At 36.1% G+C, this 22,561-nt stretch overlaps 2 protein-coding genes across 2 annotated transcripts in view; one reads left to right on the forward strand and one right to left on the reverse strand.

The window, feature by feature from the left end:
* Positions 1 to 22,561, forward strand: part of LOC138704583 (uncharacterized) — a 321,702-nt gene that overhangs the window by 228,944 nt on the left and 70,197 nt on the right. The window lies entirely within an intron of this gene.
* The window catches only part of LOC138704361 (catalase-like), a 28,899-nt gene continuing 14,602 nt past the window's right edge, over positions 8,265 to 22,561 (reverse strand). Inside the window, exons 6-10 of the mRNA XM_069832198.1 lie at positions 19,474 to 19,665; positions 14,206 to 14,358; positions 11,750 to 11,991; positions 8,605 to 8,737; positions 8,265 to 8,348 (exon numbers count right to left, since the gene is read on the reverse strand). Of these exons, the coding sequence (XP_069688299.1) occupies positions 8,265 to 8,348; positions 8,605 to 8,737; positions 11,750 to 11,991; positions 14,206 to 14,358; positions 19,474 to 19,665 (804 nt within the window). The remainder of the gene's footprint in view (positions 8,349 to 8,604; positions 8,738 to 11,749; positions 11,992 to 14,205; positions 14,359 to 19,473; positions 19,666 to 22,561) is intronic.

The raw sequence follows: 22,561 nt of genomic DNA on the forward strand, positions 1-22,561 counted from the left end.
CTGCAAGTTTGAAACTAGCGTCATAACTGCGCCGAATTCCCAAGCTTGTTGAAGCTTTTCTTTCTACGTTTCCGCTCATGGCTGAACCCGTAGCTACGTACAAACTGTTTTAATCTGTCCTATCATACAAAAGAGTACGATCACTGTAATATGAAGACTGGTACATTGTTGCGTCATATACCATACGACTGCTGACAATTTCAAACACGAGCGCGTGGCATTGTTGCCCATTTCAAAATGATAAAATTACCGGTAGCAACCATGCGCCACATTTCAAATTTAAATTTATCGGCCGCGCAAATAAGCCGCACCCCAACTTTTGGAGTTTGAAATTTGAATAAAAAGTGCGGCTTATATTCGGACCAATACGGTATAGACTGGTATTTCTTCTTTGTTTATTTTGTAGAAATTACATAGGATATTATCTGACAGTTTGAAGAACATCTGAGATCTGGATGAGACTTGCAATTTTAAATATATTTTTAGATCCTTTTTTAATACATAGTGTCTGATTGGTTGAATATTATATTCAATTTCTAGGGCAACAGTTGATGTGGTTTTTGATACTCCGAAAGAAGAGGGCTAAGAAAATTTCAAATTTTAAATGAAATTCAGCCTTAGTCGCTGTTCATTACGTCACTAGCATCATCTAATGAAATCACATCTCTCTCTGCTGAAAAATCTATGTTTCTGTCATGAAGTGCATCTGTAGTGTTCCTACCGCGAATATTCCACGTATATATTTGTGAAATTCTTCCAGCTCTCACTTTCATTTGATCCTAAAATAAATAAAGCAACACAATGAGACATTAGTGTCGCGTGTGGTGTGGGAGAATATCAATCCCCCCACCCATGAAACATAACCGTATTTTAAGAATGTCTTCGTGAAAGACGAATATTTTTGCTTGACCAGAAGTAAAATACATGTGGAGTAAAAATTAGTATTTTACCCTGGAGCTCACTAGAGATTTCATTTCCATTGTCAAAGTTATCCGAGTCATTTTACAAAGTGCAGAGTGCACGAAATGAATATCCTATGATTATCATTTGCCCATATTTGTTCCCTGTGTTTCTTAAAATTTATGTACAGTGTTAATTTTCATTTGTTTTTATTTACGTTAACAATTGTGCACAGTGGGGTCAACACAGCCAGCCTGGGTGGCGCAAGCGGCAGAGGCACGAAAGTCTCTACCGCTTCGTCCGAAGAGTTGTGGGTTCGAGTCCCGCGTTGGGCATGAGTGTTGTGTTCGTATTAGTTTAAGAAAAAGAAAAACTGAAAAAGGAAAAACGTTTGGGAAAGCGGCCTCTGCTGGTAAAATTAAATAAAAAGACAAAAAATAATATTTCTACATAATCTATGCTATATTGATATTGTTTGAGGTGATTTATTGAAGAATGTATTCAAGACTAATTCAGAAACCCATTAAATGAATTATCCTTGCACCAAAAACGGATGCTTTCAGAACCAAATGAAGATTCAGGCCTATGCCCCTTACGAACCCTTTAGTGTCTGGTAGGATTCAAGGCTATGGCCCTTACGAACCCTTTAGTGTTTGGTGGGATTCAGGGCTATGACCCTTACGAGCCCTTTAGTCTTTGATAGGATTCAGGGCTATGACCCTTAAGAGCTCTTTAGTGTTTGGTAGGATTCAGGCCTATGCCCCTTACTAACCCATTAGTATTTGGGAGGATTCAGAGCTATGACCCTTACGAGCCCTTTAGTGTTCGGTAGGATTCAGGGCTATGACCCTTACGAACCCTTTAGTGTTTGATAGGATTCAGGGCTATGCCCCTTACAAACCCTTTCGTATTTGGTAGGATTCAGGGCTATGCCCCTTACGAACCCTTTAGTGTTTGGTAGGATTCAAGGGTATGGCCCTTACGAACCCTTTAGTGTTTGGTGGGATTCAGGGCTATGACCCTTACGAGCCCTTTAGTGTTTGGTAGGATTCAGAGCTATGACCCTTACGAGCCCTTTAGTGTTCGGTAGGATTCAGGGCTATGACCCTTACGAACCCTTTAATGTTTGGTAGGATTCAGGGCTATGCCCCTTACGAACCCTTTAGTGTTTGGTAGGATTCAGGGCTATGCCCCTTACGAACCCTTTAATGCTTGGTAGGATTCAGGGTTATGCCCCTTACGAACCCTTTAGTATTTGGTAGGATTCAGGGCTATGACCCTTACGAACCCTTTAATGTTTGGTAGGATTCAGGGTTATGCCCCTTACGAACCCTTTAGTGTTTGGTAGGATTCAGGGTTATACCCCTTACGAACCCTTTAGTGTTTGGTAGGATTCAGGGTTATACCCCTTACGAATCCTTTAGTGTTTGGGAGGATTCAGGGCTATGACCCTTACGAATCCTATAGTGTTGGGGAGGGTTTAAGGCTGTTTTAAGACCGCGGGAGGATACGTTCCTACGCCTGTAGCTTTACGTCTTAATCACGACGCTACCAAGCGCACCCTAATATGATAGAGCCCGTCTGTATTATCAGTGTTTCGTAGTCTGAAATAATTTACACTAAATCTGATACATTTTTGAGTGGAAGTTCTGGAAATAAGACGTCTACACTATTAGGTATAAATGAACACGGAATTAAACAGTATACATTTTATTTTAGACTGCCTTGATTATAATATTTTGAGCATATTACAATTCATTAGATAAATAACGATTAGGAATATATATATATATATATATATATATATATATATATATACAGGGTTTTCCGAGGTGATGTTACAAACTTTCAGGGATGATGGCGAAGGGCACATGTATCAATTTGAGATTAAGAACCATGGTCCGGAAATGACTGAGTCGAAAGTTATAAGCAAAAATAGTTGTGTGTAATTGGATATTGTAATTTAGCACCACGTGCCCTCCTTCCCTTAACCTTTGGAACAGTCGTGGAAAGATGGTATGGGCTGGATGTCTCCTACGTGGGTACTTGCCCCGATACGATCTGTGAGCCTGTTTACTGTTCCCATTGGCTCATCCGTATTCGAAAATCAGGTCTGCTTATTCCGCTCTTGTGTACTCCTCCATTTCACTGGGACTGATGGACTGGACACTGCAACGTGTACACATACACTGCTGTCTACACACATGCATATCAGAACCGACCATTCCGTTACACATTACGCTATCTGCATTGCTTTAGTGTAGTTTCCTGTCCCCATCCCTCAGACAGCGCAGTGAATGGAATACTGTAAGTCGACAACGTAAACAACGTCAGATGAATACAGTATGTGTAAGATGTACAGACAAATACACATAAATAAGGTGTAATTATTTAATTTCCACACAATTTTTTTGCTTGTAACTTTCGACTCGGTCATTTCCGGACCAGGGTTCCTTTTCTCAAATTGATACATGTGCCCTTCGCCATCATCCGTGAAAGTTTGTAACACCGCCTCGGAAACATTCTGTGTGTGTGTATATATATATATATTTTTTTTTTCTTGATACAATTATAACATGATTTCTTTACTTCTTCAAAACGCACATTGTGATTGATATTGTTACTATACATATTAAAAAATAATTGTTCTATAGATTACTGTACTTACAACTTGTGTTCAGTATTTATACAACAGGAAATACATATTGAGTACTACAAACATCATATTATTATAAACGGAAAATTGCAACCTTCCTATTATATAAATTAATACTTACACAAGGAGTTTGAGAATTCATTACAAGCTTCGTATTATCCAGGATGAAGGAAGTTTATCGGAAACGTACTCGTCATGCTATTCTTTCAAGAAAATAAAGACACTTCTCTATTTATATATTCAGTTTTGTATATTTCTCACATATTAAAGGGTTGAAATTTCAGACGATGCTACAGCACTAAACACAAGAGGTCTGTCCAGTATGTAGTAGTGCTGAGTTCGATGTTTTATTTGAGTTTCATCCAAAGTTGATTTCTTAAACTGAGATAAGAAAGTAAATGCGTACATCTTATTAGCTAATTTCAAACAAATTTTAACACTAAAACCATCAGCTCTCTGAGTTTTACTTCTTCCTCCATACACAGCCGAAAATACTAGTGTTCTCTTCATTTTAAAACATACTGTAATTTGTAGCAAACATATTTGAGTCATTAATTTTTGTTACTATTGAACCCAAGAAGTAAATACATCTTTACATTAGAATGTTATTTAATTTTATGTAATACGTAAGGGATACTGAACCAGATATTATATCCTAAAAGCCAAAACCCTTTACTAGTCACTATTCATTATTAGGGTAATGTAATCGTGGAACAAGTTCCGGTATCAATAAAAATATTTAAAAGGTAGCCATATCATCAATTTTATTCCGAATTCTTGAAGATACGGTATTATACAAGACGGGAAATTGTTGTAAATATAAAGTTGTCTTGATTTTCGCCAAAGAACCTATTGTTGAACTGAGTGTCCGTCAAAATGTTCTTCACTCTGTATGATTTGTCATTTATCTTGTGTATTATTATTTTGAAAATTTTTTGGAATGTCCAAGTGAGAGGCAATATTTTAGTTTGTGTAGAGACAATCTGGAATCTTAGGAGCTTCCGTTAGTTGCAAAGTCTATGAAAAATAACTATAGATCCCTACTTTCTAAAAAAGAATATAAATCACTGTCATATAATATTTGCACTGCCACTGTGTACTGTTTTAAGAAGTTATGGTGTTGAAAGCTTTTGGTAGGCGTAAAAATTATAATTTTTAGAAGGTTATAGTTTACACATAAGCCTAAGTATTTAGGAGACAGCAATTTATATTCTTATATCTTCAGCCGTATAACTTTTCAATGTTAATTTGTAAAGTAACTTAAAACAACCAAAACCCTAATATCCTAACATACCTCTACGATGAAATAGAGTTAATAGAGTGTGAAATGAATACAGCGTGCAGCATAAGTCAGTTAACCGAAAATTCATAGTGTAATATTAATATATTATTACTGTACAAAAACCAGTTGTTTTTCTAGAGAAATTGCTCAAAGTGGCCTATAAAAATTGAGGACATCGTTCAAATATTGATTTAATCATTTTGTTGCACAAGTTCCCATTTTTACCAATGTTTTCAAGTTCTTCTTCAATTAAATCCTTTAAATGCTATAGTTTAATGGCTTTGTAGCATAATCATTGTCCATCAATATCCACACAGTGAAAAATCACATGCGTGAAGTCCGGTGATTTCGGCGGCCTCGCCTTTCTATCCACTCTTCAAAATGTTCATTCAAAAAGTCACGGAACTGTAATCCATAGTGCGAAATAAGGTTGTTTCATACTGCTTCAAATACAGGGCTTTTGTATAATTCTATCATAGCTTCTTCTCTCAACATTCGAAGGTACTTATTCGCAGTCACTGTCCCGTTGAAAAAATAAGGACCTGTCACTCCTCTGCTTCATATACCACAAATAAAACGGGAAGTAGGTTTGTCATTTGTTACTAACAAGTCAGTCCTGCCACCACTGTAAACAAATTACACTCCGCACAGATTGCACCATTACATAATTAGCTTAAATGCGACCATCGACAATAATGTACAGCGATTAATTGACTTATGTCGCATTCTCTATATCTCATTCTTTGACTGTTTTTTGCCTGATGTTTTTGTTACATGGTAATTAAATTTTATAATAGCCTGGATATTTACAAAATGAGAATTATTTTAATTTTTTCTATTATAATATTTTGTATAAAATGATAATTCCTTTTAAAAATTAATATCTTCATACTTTTGCATTATTATTATTATTGTTATTATTATTATTATTATTACTACTACTACCACTACTACTACTACTACTACTACTACTACTACTACTACTACTACTACTACTACTACTACTACTACTACTACTACTACTACTACTACTACTAAAATAAATGGTTTTAACTTTGTATTTAGACACGCATAACTTTCCATTTTCTTTCATGTACTGAAATATAAGATGTCATCCTTGCAGCTGTGACGCGTTCTATACTGTATAAAATGTTTCGTTATTCAACAAGATAATTGAGGAAGATTTTACACTGTTAACATCATTACCCCGCCAATAAGTAATATGTGAAACAAGGTTAAATTGGTGACGGCTACTACCAGAATACTTAAGATTCGATAAAAATTTTATGTTCACCATATGATTAGAAATTGTGTTCACCAAAGTTGTTAAAAAAAATAATATAAAATAATATTTCCCCTCATCATCATTCCAACTACATGCAAAATGTTAAAACATGAAGATCACATATGACGGGTTAGAAACAGTTCTTCTATTTACGTATAACAGCATTTTACAAATAATACTACATATTTTAGTTAGACAATATTATAATCTTGAATTGTACAAAATAAAAAATCTAATGGTGATTTCCTTACTCTAGTACAGCGTTTCTCAAACTTTTTTGAAGTGGGAACCACTTTTCTAAGAACAGTTCCGCGGACCACCTTACTCTTGTTCCCTTCGAAAACAAATTTATCATTTTTGTAGAATATTTTAATATCAATATACTTAGGCCTATATTTTAAAATAGAATTAATTAAGTAAAATTCTTCTTCTTCTTCTTCTTCTCTTCATGGAATAGGAGAGTCTCCTGTTGCGTCCTCAACTTTCCACCTTGTTCTTGGCCGACCAATATCTCTTCTCCCTTGTGGTTTATAATCCAACACCTGTTTCGGTATTCGTTCCTTATCCATTCTTCTCAAATGATTCGACCAACGAATTCTATATTCCTTTATTTTATCTATAATTGGGAGCAGGTTTAGTTCATTCCTTATGTCATCATTTCTATATCTATCCAATCTTGTACATCCTTTTACTCCTCTGAGAAATTTCATTTCCGCTGACTGGATTCTATTAATATCATTTTTCTTCACATCCATATAAGAGAGTTGGTATAGCCATTGTCTTATAAAATTAAGTAAAATTAATTTAATTAAATTAATTTTATATTAGTATTAACCCTTTCTTACCTACAGATACCATATGGCAATAATTAACTTTATAGCATTCATATACTTGTGTGTTACATATGAACGTAAATTTTGCTGGATAACTTCTATTTCAATACATTTTCATCAATATAGTTTTGTTTCAAATGTTGCCACTCCCGTAACTTGGTCACTGAATTGGTCCTAATACAGCTATTTGTTTCAACATGGATTGCTTGTAAATTTAATTTGGGTTAGAAAGGGTTAACTAATTAAGCTAATGTTAGTAGAAGAAAATTCATTTTTGTTTCTTTAATAATGCTATTAGAGTTTGGATAATCTTTAACTTATTAACTAAAAAAATAAAATAAAATAAAATAAAATAAAATAAAGGTTGGTACTGACATTAATGAGATGTATGAGCATGCCGATTCTTGCACAGTTGTTATATATTTGGACATATGCTGGTAAGCTTAAGTCTCAGATCGTCACATTTATCGAGTCGATTTTGGTAGCCCACTTTGTTTTTATTAGAGTTAGTGATAAAAACCCTTTCTCACACAGATACATAGAAACAAACTGAATTATAATCTCTAAAACACCATTGTACAGTTCACTGTATTCTCTTTTCACTTATGATGCGTCCAGAAATTAACCATACCTTCCGCTTGGAATTTCATTTTAAGTCCGGTCTCATTCGAGAGTTCAATTAACTGTTCTCTTTCACTCAATGAAAGTTTGTTACTTTCAATATCGCAATGAAAGTGATCACGAACCCATGAAAATTCGTCATATTTACTTGGAAAATAAGTTTCAATTTGTGACCTCAGAGTTGTATTGGTGTACGACGTAAAGTATGTGACCATTTCAATGTGCAGGCTTGGTGTCGGCAAAACTATTAAGAAAGTCATAAATATATGAAAAGATTCGGTCCTCTGTTATGAATTTGGATGGACCCTGGCTGGGTTACAGGGGCGGTGCCAGATGTGCAGGGAAAAAGATGGCGAGAAACACCACGTTATAGTGCATTAAATCCCTCTTTTGTTGTTGAGAGTAGACGGATAGGGTAATAAATTCCATAAAATGTCAGTACTGAGAGAAAAAGTGAAAGGCGATTGCCACGTGTCATTTTCAAACTCTGAGATTTTCAGCTATACAGTGATACGTAATTCGTTTGAATTTTATTTTTTCTTCTGTCTTTTTTGAAGGACCACAAGGGCAGACCTCGGGGACCACAGGTGGTCCGCGGACCATAGTTTGAGAAACGCTGCTCTAGTATAAGCACAAGAAACGCGCAATATTTACCTTACGAAGGTTAATGAATAAAATATAACAGGCTCATGCTTTCATTAGTCCCATACCTTTCGCTATTTTCAGTCCAAGATATTTGTCCACTCGACTAAACATGTCAGCTGTTCTCAACTGCAAGAAAAATTGAAATCACATTATACCACAATCTAGCTCATACAGTCACGAAGCTTGAGGTGCTTTTGCATTTCTCGCGATATAATGCTCCAAGCGGTTAGCAACTGAGAATACTAGGAACAATAGACTGTGGACACAGTAAAATAATGAATTTGGTGGGAAATATACTTCCCATCACCTAGTAAATGGTTAAAACAATTTTATTGTAGTATGTTGTTACTGACTGCTACAAAGTACTGTTTTTCATATTTACCTTGATATCTTTGCTATGTACTTTCTCCATGTCTCCTAAAATATTAAGGACAAATGTCTTCTGTTGATCAACAGACAAGGACTTCCAGAACGCGGTAGCTTGAGAGTAGTTGTCGTCATCTGTAGTGTTGTACCTATAACATTTAGTGTTCCATTAAAGACGTCGGGATTCAAAACTGAGTGTGCAATATTGTCAATTATAATTTAGTCGTATATTTAATATAGTCTTTGGGAATACGTATTCCGTGTTTGCAATAATTAATTTTATGCTCGACCATGCCGAAATGTAGTAATTATATACCTGGTAGCAGCCCTTTAATGGACCTCATTAAAGTACACCTATTCATTAAAGTTCAGGTTTTCCATCCATCAGAAAGCAATATGAAAGCGCAAGTATCGATTATTCTCGGATATGCAATCGAAAGACAACTAGCGAAACGTCACGGAGGCTGGAAATCCAATACTATCGCAGAAGTTTATGTTCTGTTACTATAATAATTAGCGTTAATTGTAAATAATATTCAAATAAATTCAATTTGTCATCTCGTTTTTCAATGTCTAAATCAATTTCCAGGTTATATCAAGATTAATGTTCATTTTACTCTCTAGATTATATCAAGGTCAATGACATTTGTTCCTCGGAAAAAATCAATACTTTCGCGTCTGCGCACATCTCACAATTTACGACATTGCACAAGGTCACTTGCGCTCCCCAGTCAGATAAGAATAATATGAATACTTATGAATAATTTCAAGTTAGAAATATGGTCGAGCATAAAAAGTCGTATGAAACTTCCCTATAATGGTAATTAAGACGCTCTTATGAAAATTATGAAATGAGCTTGCGCTCGTTTCATAAACATACTCGCGTCTTAATTACTACCGTTATAGGCTCGTTGCATAATGTACTATTATGATGGTTCATGAAACCGATGTGGAAACAGAACAATCAAATAGAATATAACCTCGCTAATTTGGTCCATTTTGGAGGGAAAATCCAGTCTGAATTAGTGACAGTCTAAATTATAGAGAATTTACCGGTATAGGATTACTTCGACAATTGAAAAAAAAAATAGTGATTTTGTGTAGTTAAATTACTAACACATTATTTAATCATTCTATTTTACGAACGTAGTCCGCCGAATTAGCTCTGTGGTAGTGCTTCTGCCTCCACACTAGCCGGCCAGGGTTCGATTCCCGGCGGGGTCAGAAATGTCCGTGTAAAATTTCTATCTTGGGACCTTTTACTCCCGTACGTTTCGTATTTAATTACGTAAACACGTTAACACAGTGAGAGTGCAGCTGTATACCGTACATTTAGAATGCAGTAGTGTGTCCATTATGAAATATAGCCTTAAACAACGAGTGTATATTTACGACAACTTTGTGAAATACGAATCTTGGAGAACAGTTGTAACAAACTTACTCTATATATTATTTTAATGTACCGAAGTACATATGATATTTCCATGCAGATATTCTGCGTCATCGTAAACTTACTCTAGTCATTCCCTGATTCGCTAAAGTCTTCTAAAGCAATGATTTACAATTAAGTGAAGAAATTTCGTACAAAATTGATCAGTACCTATTGTATAAGAAAAAAGCATGTATGAAGCGTGTTCTCACTGAGGAGATGTTAGATGAAATATTTTTACCGACTAGAGAGAAGTCCTACGACATCATCTCGCCGTGTAGCTCAGCAGGTAGGGGTGTCAGAGTCTTCAGTGATAAGAGGTACCTTACAAAATTCGTGTAGTTCAGAGTTCAACGGAACCCGATTACCAGAGCAGACTTAGGTTTTGCATGCTGTTCCAACAGTCAGTGTATGATGGACTACTTGACGCCATCGTAACTTTTTATAGTGGCGAAGCATGGTTCCACCTCTGTGGTTAAAAGTAAAGTTTACACGAATAATCCACATTCACTTGAGGAACTCAAAAAGATATCCGGCACGAAATTCGAGCCATTTCCGAGAACGAACTGCGTTGAGTTGTTGGACACGTCTTCAGGAGATGTGCAGCCTGCTAGATATCACAAGGACGTCATTTCGAACATGAATAATTGTGAATTCGGTAAATACATCATTACGCAATAGGCCTATAACCGCAAAAGCGCGGAACGAATCCTCTGCATGGTAGCGTAGTTACGCATGAATCACAATCCTTGAGTGCGGTTAGGAGTCTAACTCTGGCTGGTTCACCCTGTATAATACTGTGTACTTATTTGTGGTACTATCGTGATTATGGGTCTTTTCCTACTGCGTCTGCATTGCTGCCATGTTAGTGAACCAAAAACGGGGGCTCCTTCTGTGAAGAATTTTATACAGATTTGGAGTTGTACTGTATTCGATAACAAAATAAAGAGTCTTACTTGAAAACGTCAGCTGTTGTGGCTTAGGGGTTAGCGAGTCTAACTCCGAACCCAGTAGTCCCGGGTTCGATTCTCGGTCAGGACGAGTTGCTTGGGTGAGATTTTTTCGGGTTTTTTCCCTCACTCCTATGGATGAATATCAGGTAACTTTATCAGGCGATTGGAACCCCACTCTTCGCCACTTCCTTTTCTTCCCCATCACCCTTTCCTCATCATCCCGTTTCTGGTTTTTTGAGATCACTTTACCGCCGGCCTTCCGAAGCTTCTGACTCTCTCTGCCGGCCTCCGTGGAATGTAGTTCAGAGACGTTGGATGATTTCTGCAATGGCACCCGACGCGGACCTACTTGGGGGAGAAGTTTCGCCTCGGACCGACATGAGGCCTTGGGGGAATTTGCCGAAGCAGAAATGGTATATGGATTCTGTCGGCTGTAGGGACCGGTCGTTAAGGGAGTCATGTGGTTAGGGCGGTGAGCGTAGGAGATCTGTGGCACGCAACTGATTCCATATCGAGGGTTAGCGCAATAGATTTCAATAGGTCTCAGTGCTAGGCCATCCGTGCCCACTCAGTTACATTCCATTCCATTCCTTCCCTGAAAACACTATCTGCTTAATAATTCAGGAAAACATATTAAGATCCGGAATGAACTCGCATGAAAAAAGTTCAATATTCGGAGATCCAGTACCGCATGTACTTTCTGACTAATGATTGGGATGGTGGAACATTGTTATGTAACACAAACTATTGAACAATAAAATGAACAAAACTTCACTCACCTTCTAACATATCCTGAAACTCCATAAACACTCGAGGCACCCCATGGAGAATTCACGGGACCTCCAAAGCTATTGGGGTAATAGGTGGGCGTACCTCCCTGGCTGTAGTATAACTGTGCTCCGTCCCTCTCGTAGTTGGTTACGCTTGGGTGCTGCCCTCTACATGGACAGTTCACTGGCAGCTGCATGTAGTTAGCACAGAGACGATGACGTTGGGTTTCACCATATGCGAACATGCGGCCCTGAAATATAAGTCACCAAATTTCAAATGTCCTTACTTCTATAAAAATAAGATCATTATTGTTCCTACTTCATGTTACTTCTACAAATAGTAATTATTGAACTACACTTTCAAGTAGTTATTCAAAGACTACACAGAGACGTAGAACACGATACGACGAAAATGAGATACTGCAGATGAGAGCAAAGAATTTAAAGAATATTGTTTTAGTTATTACTGTCGTCGTGATTATCGCTGTTGTCGTCGTGATTATTACCGTTTTCGTAGTAATTGTCTCCGATGTCGTCGTGATTATCGCCGTTATCTTCGTGATTATCACTGTTGTGATTATCGCCGTTGTCGTCGTGATTATCGCCGTTTTCGTCGTCATTATCTCCCTTGTTGTGATTATCTCTGATGTCGGTAATTATCGCCGCTGTCTTCGTGATTATCGCTGTTGTTATTATCGCGTCTTCGTGATTATCGCTGTTGTTATTATCGTCGTTGTTGTGATTATCTCCTATGTCGCTGTAATTATCGCCGCTGTCTTCGTGATTATCGCCGTTGTCATCGTGATTATCGCCGCTGTCTTCGTGATTATCGCTGTTGTTATTATCGCCGTTGTGATTATCTCCTATGTCGCTGTGATTTTCGCCGCTGTGTTCGTGATTATCGCCGTTGTCGTCGCGATTATCGCCGTTGTCGTCTTGATTATCGCCGTTGTCGTCTTGATTATCGCCGTTGTCGTCTTGATTATCGCCGTTGTCGTCGCGATTATCGCCGTTGTCGTCGTGATTATCGCCGTTTTCGTACTGATGGTCTCTATTGTCGTCGTGATTATCACCGCTATCTTCGTGATTATCGCTGTTGTTATTATCGCCGTTGTCGTCGTAATTATCGTCGCTATCTTCGTGTTTATCGCTGTTATGATTATCACCGTTGTCGTCTTGATTATCGCCGTTGTCATCTTGATTATCGCCGTTGTCTTGATTATCGCCGTTTTCGTACTGATGGTCTCTGTTGTCGTCGTGATTATCACCGCTATCTTCGTGATTATCGCTGTTCTTATTATCGCCGTTGTCGTCGTAATTATCGTCGCTATCTTCATGTTTATCGCTGTTATGATTATCGCCGTTGTCGTCGTGATTATCGCCGTTTTCGTACTGATGGTCTCTGTTGTCGTCGTGATTATCACCGCTATCTTCGTGATTATCGCTGTTGTTATTATCGCCGTTGTCGTCGTAATTATCGTCGCTATCTTCGTGTTTATCGCTGTTATGATTATCACCGTTGTCGTCTTGATTATCGCCGTTGTCATCTTGATTATCGCCGTTGTCTTGATTATCGCCGTTTTCGTACTGATGGTCTCTGTTGTCGTCGTGATTATCACCGCTATCTTCGTGATTATCGCTGTTCTTATTATCGCCGTTGTCGTCGTAATTATCGTCGCTATCTTCATGTTTATCGCTGTTATGATTATCGCCGTTGTCGTCGTGATTATCGCCGTTTTCGTACTGATGGTCTCTGTTGTCGTCGTGATTATTACCGCTATCTTCGTGATTATCGCTGTTGTTATTATCGCCGTTGTCGTCGTGATTATCTCCGATGTCGTCGTGATTACCGCCACTATCTTCGTGATTATTACTGTTGTGATTATCGCCGTTGTCGTCGTAATTATCGCCGTTGTCGTCGTATCTCCGATGTCGTCGTGATTACCGCCACTATCTTCGTGATTATCGCTGTTGTCATCATGATTATCACCGCTATCTTCGTAATTATCGCTGTTGTGATTGTCGCCGTTGTCGTCATTCATTGCATAATGAATTCATTGTATCAGTATGTTCATTGGTTTTCACCTAATTGTACGAAATTCACATACCACCGTTAGTAACTTTGCGACTAAAAAATTTATCGTATTTATGAATGTTCATCAGCATTTTTGCTACACAATTTACACAGATCTTCAAGGCATGTAAATCATACATATTTAACGATGAGTGACTCCTGCAACTAACGATTTTATTTCTAATTTCCAACCAAATTTACAGTGATAAATAATCACAAGAACTCTCAAGTGACCATCATTCTTAATGACTCTCAATAACAGACTGAGAAAGCGCGAGCCTATTCGGGACTCTTGATCGTCTGTAGTATTCGAGCTACTCTTGCTTATCGAACGTTTCTTGAAGTTTGTTTAAAGATAACAGGAAAACGAAAGTCAATATCTCACACTTACTTGCAACATCTTGTCGGGGCTAGGTTCGATACCTGGCACCATATGCGCTGGATTGAATGCAGCTTGTTCTATATCAGCAAAGTAGTTTGTAGGGTTCTCGTTCAACACGAATTTGCCAACTTCTATCGGCGGATAATCTGCTAGAGGCCACATCTGCAAGACAGAAAGGTAAAGCAATTAAATTTAAAAATACGAAGAAAATAGTTCTAGATTTCTAAGGCCCAATTATATAAAACTCCCTGACTAAAGATCAACTTTGATCGAAGATCGGAAAGTGAACCGAGTTCAGACACTTCTTCTATTGTATAAAACTTTTCTGCTATCAAATTACCTTGGTTCAAATGCAATCTAAGTTCACGTGAAAAGGATTTGACAACATCGCATAAACAGATTAAGTATGTGATGCGCGGGCCCTGTTGTACAGGTTTGTTCAGTGTTGCCAATCTAGCGACTTTAACTCTTTTTCAACGACAATTTCTTTTAAATTTTATATTGCTTAAATAGGGATTTAGTGACCTTCTTAGCACCCCATAGTGACAAAATTTAATCTTTCTTTGTTGATATTGAGAAATCTAGTGACTTTCCAACTACTTTTTGGCGACTTTCCGTACACTCTGTTGGAGACACTGGTTTGTTTTGTGCATTGTAAATAATGGCGGACAATAAGAAGAAGGTTGACTGTTCTCCAAATTGTTATCATGTTATGGTGTTTGATACTGCTAAACATAATAAAGCTTTATAAAACGACAATTTTCGTTTAGTAATACAGTTAATTGAAAATTTATGAATGTACCTATCATATACATTAATAATTAATGGTTGTTATAAACATAATATAATTATAGGTTATGTTATTTGATACTGCTGAACACAATAAAGCCTTACAAAATATAAGAATGTTTGTGTATTAAGACAAGAAATTGAAAAAAAAAATATATATATAAATATAAATGTACCTACCATATCTATTAATATTAATAATAATGGTTATTATTTTTGCACAATCTACCACTCGTATATTTCAAACAGAAAAGAAATAACTGAACTTGGATCATCTAACTTAATCGGAGAAATTTCTTCAGTCAAAGTTGACTTTAGTTGAAGGCAAATTAATCTCCGATTAGACTTTATACAACACAAAATTCCAAGTTCAGCTAGAACGAGGATCAATTTAACCTCTGATCTAAGATTAAATGGTTTATACAATCGGCCCTAAGCGTTATCATTTTCATTTTCAGGTTACCTAAAATACTACAGTTGTAAAAACTATCGCAACATACGCTTGTGAGTGCAGATTATAAATATTATGAGAAAAACAATTGAATACAGAAATTAAACCTTTAGGAAAGATATTAAAATACAAGGAATAGTGTGGGACATTTATTTATAACTGATGAATTGGAAAGTGAATAAAAACGCAAAAACAGGAACATTTAAACCGTAAAGGATGCAGCTTCAGGTTACTAGAAGAAATAATAGATTACAAAATGAGAAGAGAATTTTGGAGTGTCGTATAGTATGTGTATGTGTATTTATTCATATTGCAAATGGGTAAATACCCGGTGGCAATGGTAACTAATTACACTCCATAATGACAATTAATAATAAATTAATAATAATACTAATAATAATTAATAATAATAATAAATAATAATAACAGCATTAGTATAATAAAATTAACAAGGAGCATCCTAAATTAAATGAAGCACGATCACTTAAAATAACATTTAAAGTAAATCTAAATTGTATCTTAACCCTAAATTCGAACTAAAACCCACGAGTATGATATGTTCATACATGCACAAATAGCTTTCAAATCTATAGGCTTACTCATTTCGCTGTCAACTCACTCAATGCACTGGTACTGCAACACCTTTCACTGATACTATACTACGACGGATTTCACTGATACTATCCTGACTTCACTAACATTTTACTGTTCAAATACTTTTCTCTACCACTAGAAACTGTAAAGCTTCACTGACAGAAACACACTTCACTGATACAACACACTTCACTGAAACAACACACTTCACTGACACAACACACTTCTTCACTAATACAAAACTTCAAATAACAAAACATCAATTAAAACCTTTAAACAGTGTGCATAATATACTACCGTCTATTAGTAAAGTCCTTAAGCCTATTTTAAAATATATTTTTGGTTATTGGTAAAGCCTTTAGTAAGAATAAAGCCTTAAGGGCCACATTCATAAACATTCTTAGCGTGGGCTTCCGGTGGATGATCAGCGAACTAACGTTTTTCGTATTCACAAACCAGTGTTAGCGATATGATATGATATGAATCCTGCACAAGTAATCACTCGATAGCCCGGGCTAGTTTAGCGCGCTCGTAGCGCGGGCTAGCGAAATGTCTATGAGTAGCACCCTTAGTGACTTAGCCTACGTAATTCTAAATTTTCAAAGTTAGATATTGAATAATAGTCACTGTTTGATTTTCAAGGACCACTTTCTTCTTAAACTTTCTGTATTAGTTTTATGTATCATATAAAATAGAACTCCAATTATCCTAACTCCAAATATCCGGATCGCCAATTATCCGGATCACGTTTCAGGACAGTTTGAAATTATTTATTCAAAGAAAGTTGCATATAATTAATTTTATTTTATTTCGTATACTGTACTACCATACGTAAATAAAGTTCTGTTCTGTATGGAATATGAAGGGTTCTTATAATTTTAATTCATTTAAAATTCTATTTTGTTTGAATATGTGTAATTTTGTTCATTATAAACTGTAGGCCTCTAGTCATTTTGCACTTTTAATACATGCAGTAGCTTACTATTGATGTTTCGAGACTATTTTCATTTCCGACCCAATTGTCCGGATTCCTGCATATCCGATTTATACTACCCCCTATTAGTCCGGATAATTGGAGTTCTGCTGTACTAATAATGTGTGGTCAGTGTTGTACTTTTTATTTGTTTGTTTCATGGTTATTTACTTAACACTTGATAAATCACATATTGCATAATGACTGTAGTATGATATTAAATAAAAGTCAATGTAAAGAGAGTTACGTACATTTTATATGCCATTTTTCTAACGTATAACATAGATTACTAGAAAAATTGAATTCAGTTGCCATGGAAATGCTTACGTATTAGACATATGCGATAACAGCGATGAGAATGATTCAATCCTATACACAAGGCAAGTCCGCATAATATATTATATAACCTATTTGGAAGAGTTTATCATTATCCTTAATGTTATTCTGTTATGCTTTCATATGGACGCAAAACAGACGCGTGCAAAATGCATTCGTAATTATAGGAAGTTAATATAAGCTTGACATTACTCACAGCAGATGGATTAATAATAATAATAATAATAATAATAATAATAATAATAATAATAATAATAATTTGTTGGAATATTCTCATGTATTTTTGTACAGTATATCACAATAATTGTTAATTGTGTGTACTTCAGAAACTGTTCTTTGCTTGTCTCCTTAATAGTACATTCTGTTTTAATAATTATTATTTATTCTTCTTCTTATTATTATTATTATTTTTATTATTATTATTATTATTATTATTATTATTATTATTATTATTATTATTATTATTACGGGAATTTTACTGGAAGCAAGTAAAGAGATAGGTTTGGAAGTAAATCCCGAAAAGACAAAGTATATGATTATGTCTCGTGACGAGAATATTGTACGAAATGGAAATATAAAAATTGGAAATTTATCTTTTGAAGAGGTGGAGAAGTTCGAATATCTGGGAGCAACAGTAACAAATATAAATGATACTCGGGAGGAAATTGAACACAGAATAAATATGGGAAATGCCTGTTATTATTCGGTTGAGAAGCTTTTATCATCCAGTCTGTTGTCAAAAAATCTGAAAGTTAGAATTTATAAAACAGTTATATTACCGGTTGTCCTTTATGGTTATGAAACTTGGACTCTCACTTTGAGAGAGGAACATAGGTTAAGGGTGTTTGGGAATAAGGTGCTTAGGAAAAATATTTGGGGCTAAGAGGGATGAAGTTACAGGAGAATGGAGAAAGTCACAAAACACAGAACTGCACGCCTTGATTTCTTCACCTGACATAATTAGGAAGATTAAATCCAAACGTTTGAGATGGGCAGGGCATGTAGCACGTATGGGCGAATTCAGAAATGCATATAGAGTGTTAGTCGGGAGGCCGGAGGGAAAAAGACCTTTAGGGAGGCCGAGACGTAGATGGGATGATAATATTAAAATGGATTTGAGGGAGGTGGGATATGATGATAGAGAATGGATTAATCTTGCTCAGGATAGGGACCGATGGCGGCTTATGTGAGGGCGGCAATGAACCTCCGGGTTCCTTAAAAGCCGTATGTAAGTATGTAAGTTATTATTATTATTATTATTATTATTATTATTATTATTATTATTATTATTATTATTATTATTATTATTATTATTATTATTAGAGAATTGGCTGTTATTCATAGTTTATTTCATTTCATGCATTAGATACACTTAAATCTTATAGCAAATTGTATTTATTTATTTGAAGCCCATTACCATAATTCCTGTATAGACGTTAGGGACATGCAATAATATCAAACCTAACAAAATACGACTAGTGGGTGTTAGTGAGATGATAAAAGCGAAAAAATACAGGATACTGCTTGGGAAGGCAGAAATGAGTGTAGGGAAACAATTTCAGTTGTATGAAAATTGGTTATTACTCGACCGAGGACAGTGGAGTCCTGTAGCCCGGAGCGCCACTTGTACTGCTCCTGCGTTCGTAAGGCGTCACCGCTATAGTTCACATTACGCCCGCAGCTCCACTCGCCTCGGTCGAGTAATACAGAAAGATGTATTTACATAAAACCTCTGTGCTATGCTATGACATGTTTCTCACAGCAAGCTAATATTGTAGTTCAGTTTTTTCTGTCGTACCCTCTATTCTGAAAATAAGCTGCAATGCACCTTTGTGTTCCCTAGGCGGACAAACGGGATGAAAACAATTGATGTTAGCAAATGACGAAGTCACTAGGATTATACTTTAATACCAGCAGAATGACAGCATTAAGATTTCTGGATCGCATGTGGAGACTAAGAGTAAAGCAAAAATAGAGAAGACTGAAGAATGCGGGGTTTGTAGTGAAAGACCTGTTCTTGAGCAGGAAAGAATGAAGTGAATGAAATGAATCAGATGAAATTAAAATTAACTAAAATTAGTAGACCTAATTATTAGGTACAACAATAATTAATATAGTGTAATGTAAACCATACCTTTGTGACATCAAAGGGATAGAACTTAGACTTTTTAGCTTGCTCAAACGTCATAACTTGTATATTGAACGACCAAGAGGGATAATTTCCTTGTGCGATAGCGTTGTATAGGTCCCGAGTGCTGTAGTCAGGATCTGTTCCTCTTAGCTTGGCAGCAGTCTCAGAAGACAAAAATTTTGCACCACCAGTAGGCTGAAATAATAATAATAATAATAATAATAATAATAATAATAATAATAATAATAATAATAATAATGCGACTATTGATCAGATTTTTTGTATTCGACAGATAATGGAGGAAAAAATGGGAGTATAAGGGTACAGTGCATCAGTTATTCATAGATTTCAAAAAGGCATATGACTCGGTCAAGAGGGAAGTATTAGATGATATTCTTATTGAATTTGGTATTCCCAAGAAACTAGTTCGATTAATTAAAATGTGTCTCAGTGAAACATACAGCAGAGTCCGCATAGGTCAGCTTCTATCTGATGATTTTCCAATTCACTGCGGGCTAAAGCAGGGAGATGCACTATCACCTTTACTTTTTAACTTCGCTCTAGAATATGCCATTAGGAAAGTTCAGGATAACAGGCATGGTTTGGAATTGAACGGGTTACATCAGCTTCTTGTCTATGCGGATGACGTGAATATGTTAGGACAAAATCCACAAACGATTAGGGAAAACACGGAAATTTTACTTGAAGCTAGTAAAGAGATCGGTTTGGAAGTAAATCCCGAAAAGACAAAGTATATGATTATGTCTCGTGACCAGAATATTGTACGAAATGGAAATATAAAATTTGGAGATTTATCCTTCGAAGAGGTGGAAAAATTCAAATATCTTGGAGCAACAGTAACAAATATAAATGACACTCGGGAAGAAATTAAACGCAGAATAAATATGGGAAATGCGTGTTATTATTCGGTTGAGAAGCTCTTATCATCCAGTCTGCTGTCCAAAAATCTGAAAGTTGGAATTTATAAAACAGTTATATTACCGGTTCTTCTGTACGGTTGTGAAACTTGGACTCTCACTCTGAGAGTTAAGGGTGTTTGAGAATAAGGTTCTTAGGAAAATATTTGGGGCTAAGAGGGATGAAGTTACAGGAGAATGGAGAAAGTTACACAACACAGAACTGCACGCATTGTATTCTTCACCTGACATAATTAGGAACATTAAATCCAGACGTTTGAAATGGGCAGGGCATGTAGAACGTAAGGGCGAATCCAGAAATGCATATAGAGTGTTAGTTGGGAGACCGGAGGGAGAAAGACCTTTAGGGAGGCCGAGACTTAGATGGGAGGATAATATTAAAATGGATTTGAGGGAGGTGGGATATGATGGTAGAGACTGGATTAATCTTGCACAGGATAGGGACCGCTGGCTTATGTGAGGGCGGCAATGAACCTTCGGGTTCCTTAAAGCCATTTGTAAGTAAGTAAGTAATAATAATACTACTACTAATAATAATAATAATATTAATAGTCCACACCTGTGGAATAAAGGTTATCGCGTCCGGCCGCGAAATCAGGTGGCCTGGCTTCGATTCCCAGTCGGGAGGAGTCACCTGATTGAGGTTTTGTCCGGGATTTTCCCTTAACCCAATATGAGCAAATGCTGGGTAACTTTCGGTGCTGGATCCCGGACTCATTCCACCGGCATTATCATATTCATCTCATTCAGACTTTAGATGCTGATAAAGCGTCGTAAAATAACCTACTTAAATAATAATAATAATAATAATAATAATAATAATAATAATAATAATAATAAATGTTTACGCACAGAAGTGAACTTCTTAAGGTGCAAACGTATAACAATGTTTTTAAATGTTCGTGCAATGAGAGACGATAAACTGGGGTTAAATTTAACACTTACAGTCTATAGACTATGTTCTTCAGAATTTAAAAATGTAATGATTGGTTTGTGCGAGATCGTGCGTATTTGCTTTTTTTCCGCACAGAACCAATACGCGGTAAGTGTGAAATACCACATTCAGTATTCCCAACGTAACACACACAACAATTTCCCTCTTCTTACCGCTTAAGCGCGACATTCATTTTACTGCTTTAGGCTTTTAACATATTATTTTGAGAGACGTTTAACATAGTAATAATTATAAATTGTAAACTTACCACTGCAATTTCACCTAAATTGCAATGTTAATTGTTGTTTTTAAATATTTGCAAAAATTAAGTAAAGTCCACTACTCCACGAAACTTATTGCATTCCTGATACAAGTAACATTAAGGAAGCCGTGAAAAAATCAACAAGATTCCAGATGCCGATGTTATTACTGCAATATGTTATATAAATAATATTGTTAAAATATTAAAATGAAAAATAAATCATTACATAACCTTACCGTTTGTTTTAAGTTCGCATTTATAGACTGGGGGAAAAAAAGACAGACGTATATCACGGCCTGCTGGAGTATAGTAAACACAAAAAACATTTTATAGCAATAATGTTGAAGAAAGATATTTTGGTGTTCCGAAGTTGCCGTCATTAAACAGAAACCAACATGGAGATTTCATTGCAACTAATTAGAAATTCGTCTTTCAGGTATGTAATAAACGATCTTCGCACAAAATAATGTACGATACACGAGCGATATGTTTGTTTTCATGTTCTCGGAAATTAAAAAAGCTCAACTACGTTTCGCTTTTTCAATCTTTTCCTCGAACATGAAAACGTCAACATACCGCTCTTGTAACGCATATTACTATTATGTTCGCTAAAGTAAGCTATGAGAAATGAAGGCCACAGAACCAAATTTATTGTTTACAGTATAAATTGCTTTAATGAACATTTTAAGTTTTTTCTTTATAATCTGAACTGCGATTCAATTCACTGGCACCAGTTGAATCACTCATTACGCTCGTTGATTGTTGGCGGTGTAGGAACATTAATCAATTCGTTCACACTTTGTAATTAAACTGCATAAGAGAGCTTAGGAAATGACTTCCTCGCCTTGCATTCTCGCTATCGTACTGGTCTACTTTTTATCTTTTCTGGCTCTGTGTAATTTTCTGCTGTTCATATGTACGCTTTCCTTCATGCCACGCTCTCGTTCTTTCAACTAT

The sequence above is a fragment of the Periplaneta americana genome, chromosome 8 (genome assembly GCF_040183065.1).
Source record: "Periplaneta americana isolate PAMFEO1 chromosome 8, P.americana_PAMFEO1_priV1, whole genome shotgun sequence".
Classification (NCBI taxonomy): domain Eukaryota; kingdom Metazoa; phylum Arthropoda; class Insecta; order Blattodea; family Blattidae; genus Periplaneta; species Periplaneta americana.